Source organism: Schistocerca americana, unplaced genomic scaffold, assembly GCF_021461395.2.
Source record: "Schistocerca americana isolate TAMUIC-IGC-003095 unplaced genomic scaffold, iqSchAmer2.1 HiC_scaffold_14, whole genome shotgun sequence".
Lineage (NCBI taxonomy): Eukaryota > Metazoa > Arthropoda > Insecta > Orthoptera > Acrididae > Schistocerca > Schistocerca americana.
In genome coordinates this window covers 1,335,014-1,352,860 of record NW_025725481.1, presented here as the reverse complement: position 1 = coordinate 1,352,860, position 17,847 = coordinate 1,335,014, and the positions used below count along the sequence as shown (strand labels likewise).

Here is a 17,847-nt window from a genome sequence, read left to right as displayed (position 1 = left end):
TTTACAATTTGTACAGAAACCAGATGGCAGTTATAAGAGTCGAGGGGCATGAAAGGGTAGCAGCGGTTGGGAAGGGAGTGAGACAGGGTTGTAGCCTGTCCCCGATGTTATTCAATCCGTATATTGAGCAAGCAGTAAAGGAAACAAAAGAAAAATTCGGAGTAGGTATTAAAGTCCATGGAGAAGAAATAAAAACGTTGAGGTTCGCCGATGATATTGTAATTCTGTCAGAGACAGCAAAGGACTTGGAAGAGCAGTTGAACGGAATGGACAGTGTCTTGAAAGGAGGATATAAGATGAACATCAACAAAAGCAAAACGACGATAATGGAATGTAGTCGAATTAAGTCGGATGATGCTGAGGGAATTAGATTAGGAAATGAGACACTTAAAGTAGTAAAGGAGTTTTGCTATTTGGGGAGCAAAATAACTGATGATGGTCGAAGTAGAGAAGATATAAAATGTAGACTGGCAATGGCAAGGAACGCGTTTCTGAAGAAGAGAAATTTGTTAACATCGAGTATAGATTTAAGTGTTAGGAAGTCGTTTCTGAAAGTATTTGTATGGAGTGTAGCTATGTATGGAAGTGAAACATGGACGATAAATAGTTTGGACAAGAAGAGAATAGCAGCTTTCGAAATGTGGTGCGACAGAAGAATGCTGAAGATTAGATGGGTGGATCACATAACTAATGAGGAGGTATTGAATAGAATTGGGGAGAAGAGGAGTTTGTGGCACAACTTGACAAGAAGAAGGGACCGGTTGGTAGGACATGTTCTGAGGCATCAAAGGATCACAAATTCAGCATTGGAGGGCAGCGTGGAGGGTAAAAATCGTAGAGGGAGACCAAGAGATGAATACACTAAGCAGATTCAGAAGGATGTAGGTTGCAGTAAGTACTGGGAGATGAAGAAGCTTGCACAGGATAGAGTAGCATGGAGAGGTGCATCAAACCAGTCTCAGGACTGAGGACAACAACAACACAACAACCAAAGACTGAAAAAATTTCTTCCGAAATGTCTTAAATCTGTTAGATTCATCACAAGTTGTTTCTTTAATTAATACCCCTTTGAATGTGCGCTTTTCCTCCATCTCTTGTACTATCATCCTAATTCGAGGCGTTTTCAGTGTTTCAAGAGTTCGTATAGCCACTTCAATTTCCTGTTTTGCTTTAATGACTGAACAATTTCTCTTTTGCATAATGAATGTTAATACTTGCAGAACTTCTAGGGCCTCATAAAGCACAACTAATTCCATTACAAGCAACCACTTTGTGAGATGTTTTGGTAAACCTTCAAATTTAGATCTCTCCTGAGTTGATCATTAACCATCATGTCTCAGTTTTTCAAAAAGATGGACAAGAGAACTGTTACTTTCAATAAAAGCTCGAACATCATTAAATGAGGAAGCAACCTAACGTACGCGAAAAATACGGCCTAGTTTTAATATCTGCGAGGATAATTCTAGTGAAACACTTTGTAGTAGTCTCTGATTTTTGGGACTTCGAAAAACACAGAATATAAGGAATCTAAAAAAACCTGTATACGGTATACATGCAGGGATGGCTAGAGGACAAATGTAAGGATGTAGAGGCTTACCTCACTAGGGGTAAGATAGTTACTGCCTACAGGAAAATTAAAGAGACCTTTGGAGATAAGAGAAAGACTTGTATGAACATCAAGAGCTCAGATGGAAACCCAGTTCTAAGCAGAGAAGGGAAAGCCGAAAGGTGGAAGGAGTATATAGAGGGTCTATACAAGGGCGATGTACTTGAGGACAATATTATGGAAATGGAAGAGGATGTAGATGAAGATGAAATGGGAGATACGATACTGCGTGAAGAGTTTGACAGAGCACTGAAAGATCTGAGTCGAAACAAGGCCCCCGGAGTAGACAACATTCCATTGGAACTACTGACGGCCTTGCGATAGCCAGTCCTGACAAAACTCTACCATCTGGTGAGCAAGATGTATGAAACAGGCGAAATACCCTCAGACTTCAAGAAGAATTTAATAATTCCAATCCCAAAGAAAGCAGGTGTCGACAGATGTGAAAATTACCGAACAATCAGGTTAATAAGCCACAGCTGCAAAATACTAACACGAATTCTTTACAGACGAATGGAGAAACTAGTAGAAGCCGACCTCGGGGAAGATCAGTTTGGATTCCGTAGAAATACTGGAACACGTGAGGCAATACCGACCTTACGACTCATCGTAGAAGAAAGATTAAGGAAAGGCAAACGTACGTTTCTAGCATATGCAGACTTAGAGAAAGCTTTTGACAATGTTGACTGGAATACTCTCTTTCAAATTCTAAAGGTGGCAGTGGTAAAATACAGGGAGCGAAAGGCTATTTACAATTTGTATAGAAACCAGATGGCAGTTATAAGAGTCGAGGGGCATGAAAGAGAAGCAGTGGTTGGGAAGGGAGTAAGACAAGGTTGTAGCCTCTCCCCGATGCTATTCAATCTGTATATTGAGCAAGCAGTAAAGGAAACAAAAGAGAAATTCGGAGTAGGTATTAAAATCCATGGAGAAGAACTAAAAACGTTGAGGTTCGCCGATGACATTGTAATTCTGTCAGAGACAGCAAAGGACTTGGAAGAGCAGTTGAACGGAATGGATAGTGTCTTGAAGGGAGGATATAAGATGAAGATCAACAAAAGCAAAACGAGGATAATGGAATGTAGTCGAATTAAGTCGGGTGATGTTGAGGGTATTAGATTAGGAAATGAGACGCTTAAAGTAGTAAAGGAGCTTTGCTATTTGGGGAGAAAAATAACTGATGATGGTCGAAGTAGAGAGGATATAAAATGTAGACTGGCAATGGCAAGGAAATCGTTTCTGAAGAAGAGAAATTTGTTAACATCGAGTATAGCTTCAAGTGTCAGGAAGTCATTTCTGAAACTATTTGTATGGAATGTAGCCATGTATGGAAGTGAAACGTGGACGGTTAATAGTTTGGACAAGAAGAGAATAGAAGCTTTCGAAATGTGATGCTACAGAAGAATGCTGAAGATTAGATGGGTAGATCACATAACTAATGAGGAAGTATTGAATAGGATTGGGTAGAAAAGAAGTTTGTGGCACAACTTGACCAGAAGAAGGGATCGGTTGGTAGGACATGTTCTGAGGCGTCAAGGGATCACCAATTTAGTATTGGAGGGCAGCGTGGAGGGTAAAAATCGTAGGGGGAGACCAAGAGATGAATACACTAAGCAGATTCAGAAGGATGTAGGTTGCAGTAGGTACTGGGAGATGAAGAAGCTCGCACAGGATAGAGTAGCATGGAGAGCTGCATCTAACCAGTCTCGGGACTGAAGACCACAACAAAAACAACATGGTATACATCTGCTACATCATTCATAACATCGTGGACAGCTAATTCCATTTTGTGGTTCATACAATGAACGACAGTTAAATCGTTATGTGAATGACTATGCAGTAGAGCGGCTACGCCTTTTTAAGGGGCGAGTATTGTTGAGGCACCATCTGGTGTGATACCTACAAGGTGTTTCTTTATTACATAATTTGTAATGCCATACTTTTCAAGAGTTGCTAACAGTGTGCTGAAAATGCATTCTCCTGTCACACTTTCTAATTCAACAATGTCAAAAAAATAACTGCAAGCAATTTCCTCAAAGGACAAACGTAAATATATTATTAAACAAGTTTTATTGGAAACCGTTGTACTTTCGTCCATCATGATACTGAAGTTTGTACCCGATTCTACAAGGAAGTGAGCAAGATTCTTTTTCATTTCTTCTCCTACGAGCATAATGATATTTCGGCATGCATGGTCAGAATGAGGCATATTACCGACTGATAAACGATTAAGCTTTTGTAGTTCAATTACTGCAGGATACGATTTGAATGATAATTTCTGTTTAGCTGTTACATATGCAGATTTGAACAACGAAGCAGTTGCGATTACTTTTTCTTGATGCTGCTTTCCCCAAAACTTTGCATTTCAGTGACGCATTTTTGTAAACTTTTCTTCTCTTTTATACTCGTGTTTTCTACGCACTTCATGTGTGATTTACACTTTGCATGATCCCCGATTTTATCACTTATTTTTTTGGCGTTATTAGCAGAAACACCAGCTAAAGACGCGTTATCGATGCGCACACGTTCACTGCTTTCCACCTTAAGTTCACAAACTTGAAAACACACTGTGCATATTACTAAGTTTTTGTCATTTACGGGCAGCCACGCATTAGTCTTTTGCCAGTTCTGAAAACGTGATAAGGTAACACAATTTCCTACTATAATTCCAAGAGAACTGTTACTTCCATTCCTACCTTTGACATGTCACAGTTTTCAGTCACCGGAGATTCAGTCTCTTCCCCTGTATTAGCACCATCATTACCGTTTTCTTTTTTACATTCACTGTCTATTTTAACTCTTTTAGCACCACTGTTAGTATCCTGACTGTCACGGTTTGTACACGTATCAGGTAATGCACTGCTCTTAAGGAAATCAGAAATTTTCCTTTGTTTGAATGACATCCTGAAATTCCGTAGTTCTTACAGGCCCGGACGCACTCAACTCACTAATGAAGCTACTGAAGCGGGAACGTGTGAAGATCGCCGTGTGTGTGGCGGACGCGCGGCAAAGAACGAACGGCACCAATTAATTTGGAGTACGCGATGCTGGGGAGCCTGTGTTAAGCTGCACCCACGTGGTTCGCGATCCCGTCTGACCAGTACCGTTGCTCACTTCGCACCACTTTGTGCTTTCGTCCCTGTTAGTCCGCGTCATACCGTTGCCAAAAGGTGGCCTAACGGTAAATGTTCGCACAGGTACCGGGCCGATCGCCACCCTGTGTCAGGGCCCGGGGTGGGAATTTCAGCCCCCCAGCTCACCCAACTCTGCGGTACGACTGATACGGTATCACTGCCACACTACTTCCCTCACAAGCTCGCAAGTAAACGGATGACGCACCTTAGACGAAAGCAACAATGACAACATGTTAATGATGATTTAGTTCTAAATGTTTTGAAATGCTTAACTACTACATAACACTTTTTCAAAATTAATAAGCAAAAATATTAATATTATTAATAGTAAGACTGTATTAAAAACTTTCAGTGTTCGGCTCCACAAATTTAAATTATATTTGAAGTTTTACTCCAGTGCATGGGAAATAAACATCCCAGGTTGGGATGCATAAACTAAAACCAGAGGAGGGGATGGTCTGATGCAGATTGGGGGAAATCCCCCCCCCCATACCTCCCCCCCCCCCCATCCCCCCCCGCCCCCCTGCAAATCGCACACTGCCCATATGACAATTTACACCTGCAGTGGGATGAAATTTGTAGTCTAGCATATGACATGTATGCTAGGTATCATGCTTCTTACTGTGAAAGTGCTGAAGAAGGGGTTGTCTACTCAGTCCACAGAAGCCATCACCGATCATCGTAATAGGCCGCTCGAAACACAACGAGATAATTACATCTGCACCAGATGTACGTATTGAATTTAAATCTTCTGCAAATTTCCTGGAACACACTGCCATGTATGCTCTAGTTCCACATGACTGTGTGATCAACTACCGCCCGCTCACAGGCGTTGTGCAACGAGCTGTATAAATGAACAGGTGCTGTGCCATACCTAGAGCATTCCACAATGGCATCTCAAGGTGTAAACATCATTGCAGACGCTCAGGGTTTCTATGATGGTGAGTGTAGACAGTTCATATTTAAAGATGTTGCATTCGTAGTGTACATAGAAGATGCCGTAATAATAGAGACATTCTCAGCAAACAAAGCGTCACCGAGGTCTTTTAAGGATGTGAAGTGCGTTGGAATTCACTGAGATTATACTGGCATACCATATAACGATATGGTGATGTCGCGTCTACTATTCAACCACACAGATACCATTATCTACGTGAAGGGGTAGGAGAAGATCTCGTGAATGCATCGAATCCTCATGTTTGTTGCTGTTCAAGACTTGTAATTCTACGGGTGCCCTGCTCTCCATTGACTCAAGAAGAAGAAGAAGAAGAAGAAGAAGATGTAAATTTACTTTTAGGCTGGGCAAAAAATAAATAATTTTTTACTTTACAACCTCTGTGTTCTTTTCTCAACCCTGTTCCAGCTTTGACAGTGTTCATTTTTAACCAGATACTACGTCTGTGAGTTTCTTCAAGCACCAGAGGTATAATTTTAGACATGTGTGCTGTATGTCTTTGGAAGTGGACACTGTCACATGCCTCCTGCTCCCATAACCCAATTCGGGCTGCACGATAGGGATAATTCCACGCAGCCATTCTGTATATTTTGCTATCATCCATCTTAAACTTGATCTCCTTTATAGCACTCACTCTTCAGCAAAACTAATGTCATTTATGAACAGACAGCCTTATATATATGTATATATATATATATATATATATATATATATATATATATATATATAGGGTGAGTCACCTAACGTTACCGCTCGATGTATTTCGTAAACCAAATCAAATACTGACGAACCAATTTCAAATACCGAACGTGAGGAGAGGGGCTAGTGTAATTGTTTAATACAAACCATAGAAAAATGCACGGAAGTATGTTTTTTAACACTAACCTACGTTTTTTTAAATGGAACCGCGATAGTTTTGTTAGCACATCTGAACATATAAACAAATACGTAATCAGTGCCGTTTGTTGCATTGTAAAATGTTAATTACACCCGGAGATATTGTAACCTAAAGTTGACGCTTGAAACATCCGACGTTCAGTTGCGTGTTGTAACAAACACGGGCCACGGTCGGCGAGCAGCATCTGCAGGGACATGTTTACGATGACGACCGTGTTTACGAGTGTGGCTGTAGTGCACTGTTGTGATTTGGTCTAGCTGTCGCAGTGTCCGCATGTAGCGCTTGCTGCTATTGTTATTCTGCATTCGTCTCCGCACGCAGACCAACTGTAGTACACCGTGTTACCAGACGTCTGTGATAGTGTAGTGTTGTAGGAACTGTGACCATGGTGTATTCGAACTCTGAAAAGGCGGAGATGATACTCATCTATGGCGAGTGTCGAGGAAATGCAGCTGAAGCCTGCAGGGTGTATGCAGAACGGTACCAGGACAGAGAGCATCCAACGTGCCGCACATTGCACAACATCTACCGCCAACTGTATGCAACAGGTATGGTCGTAGCACGCAAACGGGTCCGTAACAGGCCCGTCACAGGAGAAGCGGGTGCAGTTGGTGTGTTAGCTGCTGTTGCCATGAACCCATACATGAGTACACGGGACATTGCGAGAGCCGGTGGACTGAGTCAAAGTAGTGTCATGCGCATACTGCATCGTCACCGCTTTCACACGTTTCATGCGTCGCTACATCAGCAATTACATGGTGATGACTTTAATCATCGAGTGCAATTCTGTCAATGGGCATTAACAGAGAATGCGTTGCAGTTCTACCTGTTTACCGATGAAGCGGGTTTCACAAACCACGGGGCAGTGAATCTACGGAACATGCATTACTGGTCCGTGGACAATCCTCGCTGGCTCAGACAGGTAGAGCGACAGCGACCGTGGACTGTAAATGTATGGTGCGGAATCATTGGCAACCACCTCATTGGTCCTCACTTCATTGCAGGGGCCCAAACAGCTGCAACATACATCGCGTTTCTACAGAATGACCTGCCAACGTTGCTCGAAAATGTCCCACTGGAAACGCGTCAACGTATGTGGTATCAGCATGATGGTGCACCTGCACATTCCGCAATTAACACTAGGCTGACCCTTGACAGGATGTTCGACGGGCGTTTCATAGGACGTGGAGGACGCATAAATTGGTCAGAACTTTCTCCTGATCTTACACCTCTGGACTTCTTTCTGTGGGTTACGTTAAAGGAGAATGTGTACCGTGATGTGCCTACAACCCCAGAGAATATGAAACAACGTATTGTGGCAGCCTGCGGTGACATTACACCAGATGTACTGCGGCGTGTACGACATTCATTACGCCAGAGATTGCAATTGTGTGCAGCAAATGATGGCCACCACATTGAACATCTATTGGCCTGACATGTCGGGACACACTCTATTCCACTCCGTAATTGAAAACGGAAACCACGTGTGTACGTGTACCTCACCCCTCATGGTAATGTACATGTGCGTCAGTGAAAAAGACCAATAAAAAAGTGTTATCATGTGGACGTAATGTGCTGTTCCAGTCTCTTCTGTGCCTAATGTCCATCACCGTTCCCTTTGGATCCGTACGTAATTCGGTGCTCTCCGATACACACGATCGAACAGCGGAGGAGTGGTACTCAAGCGTCAAATTTAGGTTAGAATATCTCCGGATGTAATTAACATTTTACAATGCAACAAACGGCACTGATTACTTGTTTGTTTATATGTTCAAATGTGCTAACAAAACTAACGGGGTTCCATTTAAAAAATCGTAGGTTTGTGTTAAAAAACATGCTTCCGTCCATTTTTTTAATGGTTTGTATTAACCAATTACACCAGCCCCTCTCCTCACGTTCGGTCTGTGGAATCGATTCGTCAGTATTTGATGTGGTTTTCGAAATATATCCAGCGGTAATGTTAGGTGACTCACCCTGTATATATATATATATATATATATATATATATATATATATATATATATATATATATATATATATATATAACGCTATTGGGGACAGGATTCATGTAAATACTGACGACAAAGACGTATAGTGACAAATTTTTTTCGTTTATTCAGTTGACACAAATATAACATACTTCTTGAGGTACAATATAATTCTTGAGGCACAATGTAGTTTTTGAGGTACGATATAGTATTCTTGAGGTACAATTTCACTCTTATATTCCAGTTCAGATACTTTTACCTTACATACTACAAAATCAAGAATATTTTTTTACAGTTTTTTTCTCCAATAACACTGGAATTTTTTTTTTAAATCTACGCTAAAAACTAATGTGGAGATACTTTCTTTACTACAGCTAAATTCCACAGTCCCAGTAGCATAGCTTTTACAGTAATTCTGGTCGACTGTGCTCACTTAGAATCTAAATTGAACAGCCCCAATAGTAAAGATTTTTACAATAACAATTCTTATGGACTCTGAGCTACATAGATACACTCCTGGAAATGGAAAAAAGAACACATTGACACCGGTGTGTCAGACCCACCATACTTGCTCCGGACACTGCGAGAGGGCTGTACAAGCAATGATCACACGCACGGCACAGCGGACACACCAGGAACCGCGGTGTTGGTCGTCGAATGGCGCTAGCTGCGCAGCATTTGTGCACCGCCTCCGTCAGTGTCAGCCAGTTTGCCGTGGCATACGGAGCTCCATCGCAGTCTTTAACACTGGTAGCATGCCGCGACAGCGTGGACGTGAACCGTATGTGCAGTTGACGGACTTTGAGCGAGGGCGTATAGTGGGCATGCGAGAGGCCGGGTGGACGTACCGCCGAGTTGCTCAACACGTGGGGCGTGAGGTCTCCACAGTACATCGATGTTGTCGCCAGTGGTCGGCGGAAGGTGCACGTGCCCGTCGACCTGGGACCGGACCGCAGCGACGCACGGATGCACGCCAAGACCGTAGGATCCTACGCAGTGCCGTAGGGGACCGCACCGCGACTTCCCAGCAATTTAGGGACACTGTTGCTCCTGGGGTATCGGCGAGGACCATTCGCAACCGTCTCCATGAAGCTGGGCTACGGTCCCGCACACCGTTAGGTCGTCTTCCGCTCAAGCCCTAACATCGTGCAGCCCGCCTCCAGTGGTGTCGCGACAGGCGTGAATGGAGGGACGAATGGAGACGTGTCGTCTTCAGCGATGAGAGTCGCTTCTGCCTTGGTGCCAATGATGGTCGTATGCGTGTTTGGCGCCGTGCAGGTGAGCGCCACAATCAGGACTGCTTACGACCGAGGCACACAGGGCCAACACCCGGCATCATGGTGTGGGGAGCGATCTCCTACACTGGCCGTACACCACTGGTGATCGTCGAGGGGACACTGAATAGTGCACGGTACATCCAAACCGTCATCGAACCCATCGTTCTACCATTCCTAGACCGGCAAGGGAACGTGCTGTTCCAACAGGACAATGCACGTCCGCATGTATCCCGTGCCACCCAACGTGCTCTAGAAGGTGTACGTCAACTACCCTGGCCAGCAAGATCTCCGGATCTGTCCCCCAATGAGCATGTTTGGGACTGGATGAAGCGTCGTCTCACGCGGTCTGCACGTCCAGCACGAACGCTGGTCCAACTGAGGCGCCAGGTGGAAATGGCATGGCAAGCCGTTCCACAGGACTACATCCAGCATCTCTACGATCGTCTCCATGGGAGAATAGCAGCCTGCATTGCTGCGAAAGGTGGATATACACTGTACTAGTGCCGACATTGTGCATGCTCTGTTGCCTGTGTCTATGTGCCTGTGGTTCTGTCAGTGTGATCATGTGATGTATCTGACCCCAGGAATGTGTCAATAAAGTTTCCCCTTCCTGGGACAATGAATTCACGGTGTTCTTATTTCAATTTCCAGGAGTGTATTTATACACTTAAAAACTATTCTAACTTAGATGGCTAACGGCAGGTGAAAAACCTAAAAAATTATTCCATTTACCAGACGCACATGGTGCTTAGAAATATACGTTGACAGTCTGCACATGCATTGCATATGAACAAATAAATAAATATAAACATATTTTTTGTGTTTATGGTTTTTAATATTTTTGTGTAGGCTTTTTTAACATTTTTCTCTCACACACATGGTGTACATATAAATAAATTTTTCTTTTACTTTTTTTATATTTTTTTCCACACTTGGCCCATGTGCGTATATACACTTGAATCCAGTATACACATATATTTACACCACACACACACACACACACAAAATCACTTACACTATGAAATAGGGTTCTACTACTGCTCTGCAGACACACTCTCTCTCTCCCTCATTCTCTCACTCTCACTCAATCAGAGTCTACCATCTCTTCTCTTGCTAAACATGAGTAGTATGTGAGTATCGGAGAGTTTCAGTCCCCTCGTCACAAATGAGCCTTTTATCATCATAATATGACAGGCCGATTTTAGACTACACCACAGTGTATACCTCATGTGCTCTCGACTGGATACTGGTCTGTCGTACCATATCAGGCAGCTGTAGTGAAGCACCATGAACACCACTGCACAGGCACCGCTTCTAGTCTTCGATAGATAGGACTCTCAATGCCATACGATGCGCATCCTTATCCCACCTCTGGGTGGCACCTTCCAATGGGCTGGCCGGAGTGGCCGAGCAGCTCAAGGCGCTACTGTCTGGAACCGCGAGACCGCTATGGTCACAGGTTCGAATCCTGCCTCGGGCATGGATGTGTGTGAAGTCCTTAGGTTAGTTAGGTTTAAGTAGTTCTGAGTTCTAGGGGACTGATGACCTTAGAAGTTAAGTCCCATAGTGCTCAGAGCCATTTGAACCATTTGGAAACTTCCAGTGCGGGAGTGCATGCATGTTTGATCACAGACCTACAAACTCCACATTTGGCAATCCTTTCGCCTCGTCCTTCATAAGGCTGATAACCTTCTTATTCTGTGGGACATCAGTTTTGGGGTGGAGCCTTCTTGTGGAACTCGCTCTAGACAGAGCGCCAAATAGGCGTGTGCATCATGCAAACTAATAGGGTATTTGAGTTCTCCCTCCACCACATGCCTTACATCAGAATTAGCTGCCACACCCCCCCATGATTTTTCCACGTAATCCCTTGCATTCGTCTTCGGTCACCCATGATTGCTGCTGTCGTGTCCATATAAGTTAATTATGCCCAGATACATTATGTAACTTGAATCAAGGAATACATTGAACGTGTCACTCATCCGTGAGCTGTTTGCCTTCACGTGCCTATGGACACAATGGCAAAGTCCCCCCATGGATCCCACGCTCAAAGAAAAGAAGCATGTCAGTATTGGTCTATAATTCGACACTGCACTTCGTTTTCTTGAGCACTGCGCCCAAGATGACCCAGGTGCCATGTAATAAAAGACGGGATTCAAACAGTATGTGACCATGCATAGACTTCATAATTTCTCAAAAACTTCTGCAAGAAAGCACATAGTTGTGTCCACGTAAAGTTGTACGTCCTCTCCTAAAGTGGACATTTTGAATTCTTACCAGACTTTTATGGCAAGCTCATACCTTGCATCCATTATGGCGTTGCCTGTAAGATTTCTGGAGAATGCAGTTATGTTGGGTAGTTGGGTTTCATTGAATTTCTCCATGTTATCCACATACTCGTAAGGCAAAACCCCTTCCTAGTCACAAGCTGAAATGTGTCCCTGTCGGGAAATGCAGCTTGAGGCAGAGATTCAATGACTTTCAGGAGTGTTGCCTGAAGAAACGTAGCCTATCAAGGAAGTGGAGCATAATTTTTGGCGTCATTCATTTCGAAGATGAAATGTATTTCTCGATGTTCTCATGTACAACACTGATCTGATTCTTCTCCCAACCACAACCAGACAAGTGCTCAACTAGACAGTGAGCGTCATACCCACTTAAATTATGGAAGACAATGGGTATGTGCCTTGGTAGCTGGTACTTCAAATTGCACACTGAACTGTCAGTGGTATTTATGAGGAGCTCCCATTTTTCTGTCTAACGGCAGCTCACAGATATAGCAGTCAACTGCATTATTATACAAATCATCATTCTCCTCCGATTGGGTAAAGGGGAACGTTGTCGCTGTAAAGCTTATCAACATCCGATGAAAGTCTTTCGAGCTCATTGAGCAGTCAAACCACAGGATTAACCCTGACATAAGACTTGTGGTCGTTAAGACTCGAATCATAGTATAATATTACTGGTATTTAAAAAAAATTTATATTATGTTAACCACTTTTGCTGCTGGCAATTCTTCTGAAATGCGAAAATAGTGCATAGAAAATTTTTACTTCTTTATGATGGAATTATATTTCGCAAACCAGCATCATATTCCCTAATCAGACCGACAAGAACGTTGACTGAGGGCATTGTTTAAAGGCCAATCACCGATCTCAAAATTATGCAGTTTGTGTAAGTATTGGAGCAAGGGGGACACGAGGACTCTCTGCATTGTTGCCAGATGCATTCAAGATGCCAGCAGTGACATTATTCAATATGGTGTCATGTAGACTTGGCAACAGCGCATCGCCTCATCCAAGATGGCAGCCATGACGTCATTCAAGATGACGGATTTTGGCAGGAAGTTTGAATTTTGGTGCCTGACCCCCCTCCCCAAGAAAAATGGCGGGAAGTTCAAATTCCAACAGGATAATGCACCGCACTAAGGTTATCTCTACTAAGGTCAGAAAATCGCGGGAACATAGCTCACTTGGCCTACCTCCACTAACCTAAGTCATCCTACTGCCACCTCTTCCTATGAACTGGCACCAAGTTTGAATTTTAGCAGTAAACAAAGGTTAATATGCATATCTCTACTAAGCTAAGAAAATGGCGGGAAAGAAAGGGCACTTGCTGTAACATCAGTCACCTAACCACCACCTACTCCTAAGGAATTGCGGGGAAAGGACTTGCAAATAATTCTTTATTTGTGAATTTTAAAATTTTCCCGGCGAATTGACTGTTCAAACAAATTTTGGGCTTGCAGCCGGTCGTCGTTCAATACTTCGCACAATATTTCAACTGGGCACCTGCCAGTCATCTTCAGGTGAGCCGTCGCAGACTGGCGATAAAGATCTCCGCTCCGCAATATATAGCGTACTGTAACTATTCTGCGCATGCGTCGAAAACTTGATAGTTGAACCAACACTGCCCGCCGGCAGCGCCCTCGCTGGTGGAATAGCGGAACTCAGTCGCCCTCTGCGTTGCTGTTTGCCACGGCCATCGACGCACTCTGTCGTCTTCGATTTGAGCAAATCGTGGAGATGATGGGATTCCATGCACTGTCCAGCTGGTAGCCGCTGTCACGGTTTAACAGATTTTCCGCCAGTCGTATTTCTACGGATTCTTTAATAATGGAGTCCCAGAAAGACGTTGCTGTAGACAAAATCATTGTTTTCTCATACTCCATTGAATGTCCAGTAGAAATACAATGTTCAGCAATAGCGGACTTGCTTGGCTGTCCCAGAAACAGTTAACACTCGCTTTCTTCACGTCTCAGCTTGTATGTACAGAAATTCTTGCACTAACAGAACCTGTTCTTGAAAATAATGCCTAATGCACTCTTCCCAGCGCTCCAAACGTGATTCCCTTCTTGCTCTCAACATATGCAAATTTTCTCACCGCTATGTAGAGGTTCCTATATCCCAGTACAAAGGATGTGAATGAATAGAGCATTATGATACACTCTTATCGAATTTACCTGTAGAATTACTGATGCCACCGTTATCGAAGCTCCTCAGCCTTTTTTTCCTTCTGCGGACGAGACATTCAGCGGTTATTTTACACAGATCAACATATTACAACGACAACTAAACGTCGCAAAGCGCCATACATATCGCCAAACACGGGAAGACTCTTACTCAATCACACTGCTCCCTCACCGAGGACAGGAGCTTGAATATTAGAACGTGAAACCGACCTACGACCCATCAATATATCACTCCGTAGCCTACATAACGTCAAATACGTGAAGAATCCTACTCAGTTACTGTGCTCCCCCACCCAGGACAGGAGCTTGAATATTCGTGCGCAAAACCGAGCTCCAACTCAGCAATATATCACCGTGTACTGTGTCGATGTTGTAAACGTACAGTTCATATCCTCTGCCAAACAAAATCATCCCTTTTACATCATAGCACCCTCAGTGGACCAAAGTCACACTCAGAACTGTTCTACAAATTCGCGATCGTTATCCCTCGACACAAATGCGTTACTCTTTCTAATCCGAACCTGCTTCCCTGCTTCCTTGCTTTTCTACTCACATCTCCAGACTCGGGGATTACAAGGATATGCCCATTTTCACCATAATATCATACCATCTGGTGATCATCCCTCCGGAATTACAGCTTCGGGTGCTCAGTTTGTCACACTGCAGGTACTGGTGTATGTACCGTATTAAAGTTTTGGCTCACTGGCATGTGTATTGGCCCAGCATCGATGGCGATGTTGAGCGCCTTGTCCATGGGTACACTGTTTGTGCGCATCACCAGGCAAGCAAGTACCCCTCAGTCGTTTACACCCTGGCCTGTGCCTCGCCGGCCCTGGGATCGCATCCATGTGGACTTTGCGGGCCGTTTTTGGGGTCCATGTGGTTACTCATCGTCGATGCCTACTCCAAACACTCATATGTTGTCCGCATGAGATCCACCACCACGGAGGCTCTGGCCCAGGTTCTCGCCACTGATGGCCACCCACACATGTCGGTCTCCAAAATGGTCCCCAATTCACGGCGTCCTCCTTCCACGACTTCGGTGAGGCCAATGGTATCAAACATATCCGTAGCCCCCCTTTCCACCCTTCGTCCAATGGCGAGGCAGAGAGGCCAACCATGTCGGCCCTCACCCCGTTTTTGAGAACCTATCGCACTACGCCAATTGACGGATGCAGTCCGGCAGAGCTCCTCCGTGGGCGACAGCCGCGGCCCCTGCTCCATTTGCTGCTGCCGCCCTCCTCCCGCCCCCACTGCCGGCCCTCGCAGCGGTATACCCCTGGCACGGCCGTGTGGCCCCGCGAGTACGGGCGCAAGGTGGATTGGACACCCGCCACGGTCGTCGCGGCCCGTGGGCGGCGTGTTAAGTCAGTGCAGACGTCGAAATGGTTGGAGCGCCGCCATCATAATCAGCTCCGCCCTGTGCTGCCACGGACTCGGGCCGCCGCCTCCTTCCCTACCTCCTTTGGGTACGGACAGAGACCTCGGGTCACCGTCCCAGCCCCCGGTTGCCGTCTCTCCGCGGACCTGCCGCCGGCCCTCTCAGCCTCCGGGTGGATCGGCGGCTCCATCCCCCGCCCTGGACTCGGGATCGGCTGTCACGGATACCTCGGGGGTCCCTTCCTCCACGCCAGTTGCGGTTGATACGCCCAGTTCCTCTTGCCACTGCCGCCCACCTCGGCACCGTCCGCGGCGTTTCCGCCCCCACGTGCAAGTTTCAGGGGGGAGGGATCTGGCACCGCGCGCCGCGGAATTTGAATCCGCGCCAGACGTCGTGGACGTCGAAGACACGTAGAGGTCTCTGCACTGACGCGCCGTAAGCTGTGGCGGCGCTCGCCTCCTGGCCCGCTTTTAGTGTGAGGGCGCTACAGTGGAACATGTGATTCCAGCGGCCAAAAGCGGCGCCCCCGATAGCGTACTTAATCGCTTGCCTTTCGCTGAGCCAAGAAGTCTAATCTCGAGTACGTCTGTTGACACATCGCCTCTTGTTAGGCAGCTTACTGACTTGATCTGTGTACGACTGGACGTGTTTGTTAGGTTTTCTTGTGAATCTGTTGTTCGATCTTATGGTTGTTTGTTCTGTCCTTCGTTGGTCGTGTCCCTCCTCTCCCGTTGTGCTGTTGTCCGCGGGTCACGCCGCGCTTTACGTCATTTCTACCCCGCGACCGTCCCGGTCGCAGTTACAACAGCTGCGGTCACCGCAAGGAGCTCTCTTGGGAGTCCAGTAGTTTGTATCCGATGCACCAGTGTTTACTGTAACTCTCGATAACTCCCAGTAAGAACGCGAAAGAGAAATTTGGTCGCAATTGAGGAAAACAAGATCCATTCGGTCTTTTTCCGAAAAGAAAAACTCGGCTGATTTCGCCGTATTAAACCACTCCTGGAAATCCATATAGTTTGTAGTTGAAACAGCGTGCGTCTGCCTGTGACACTCGAACTATCTCAGTAAGGATGGGACATAGAAATTGTGTCGCGATTAAAAACTACAGGCCACATGCAGGCCTTTCTCAGGGAGACTAACACGGCTACTATCACCCCATGGAGCACTGTTGGGAGTCCAGTAGTTTGTATCCGATGCTCCACTGCCCACTTACTGTAACCCTCGAACACTCCCAGCAAGCACGCGACACAGAAATTTCGCCGCAATGGAAACGAACGTGCTACACGCCTGCTGCACTCGCTGTATTGCACCTCTCCTGGGAGTCCAACAGTTTGTAGCTGATGCAGCACTGCTGCTCACTGTAACCCTCAAACCATCCCAGTAAGGATGCGACATAGAAATTGCGTCGCGATTCAAAACTACAGGCTCCATGCCGACTTTTACCAAGAGACTAAGGCGGGTGCAGTCACCGCATGGAGCCTCTTTTGGAAGTTCAGTAGTTTGTATCCGACGCACCACTGCCCGTTTACTGTAACCCTAGAACACGGCCAGTAATGATGCGACATAGAAATTGCGTCGCAATTGAAAACAACAGGATGCATGCCGTCTTTTTCCGAAGAGAAAATCGCGGCAGCGATTGCCGTATTGCACCTCTCCTGGGAGTCCAATTGTTTGTAGCTGCTGCATGCACTGCTGCTCACTGTGTATGTAAGCTGTATGAACAAAATATGAATCACATTAACTAACAGTAAACACTCAAAAGATGACGTAAATGTATTTTAGAAATGGTTTGTCTTCTGTAATGCTGATACTGCTGGTCACGGTCAGTTTTGCCCAATACTATGTGCTCTGGCCATGCTGCACCTGCTGCTATCTTCCTGACATTAGAAAATGGCAACAGTGAGCATCTGCAAGTAGTGATTCTATGCATGTTATGCCTCATTGTTTCAGTTTTTGCCGCTCGGTGGCACCATAGTTGGGCCGCAATAGTCGCGTTCGGAGAGAAATTTAAAAACGTCCAAGTTGGCAGGCAGTAGCAAATACAAAAGTTAGAAGGAGATTCAAAACAAACCTGCTTCTCGGCGTACTGTAATGCAGAAAATTTAGAAGTCAAAGTTTGCAGATGGCAGTAAATTCA

At 45.2% G+C, this 17,847-nt stretch overlaps 1 protein-coding gene across 1 annotated transcript in view; it reads right to left on the bottom strand.

Moving 5' to 3' along the window:
• Positions 1 to 15,900, bottom strand: part of LOC124567769 (stress response protein nst1-like) — a 147,871-nt gene extending 131,971 nt beyond the window's left edge. Inside the window, exon 1 of the mRNA XM_047131038.1 lies at positions 15,790 to 15,900. Coding sequence (XP_046986994.1) covers positions 15,790 to 15,900 — 111 coding nt within the window. The remainder of the gene's footprint in view (positions 1 to 15,789) is intronic.
• Positions 15,901 to 17,847: the final 1,947 nt, after the last annotated feature.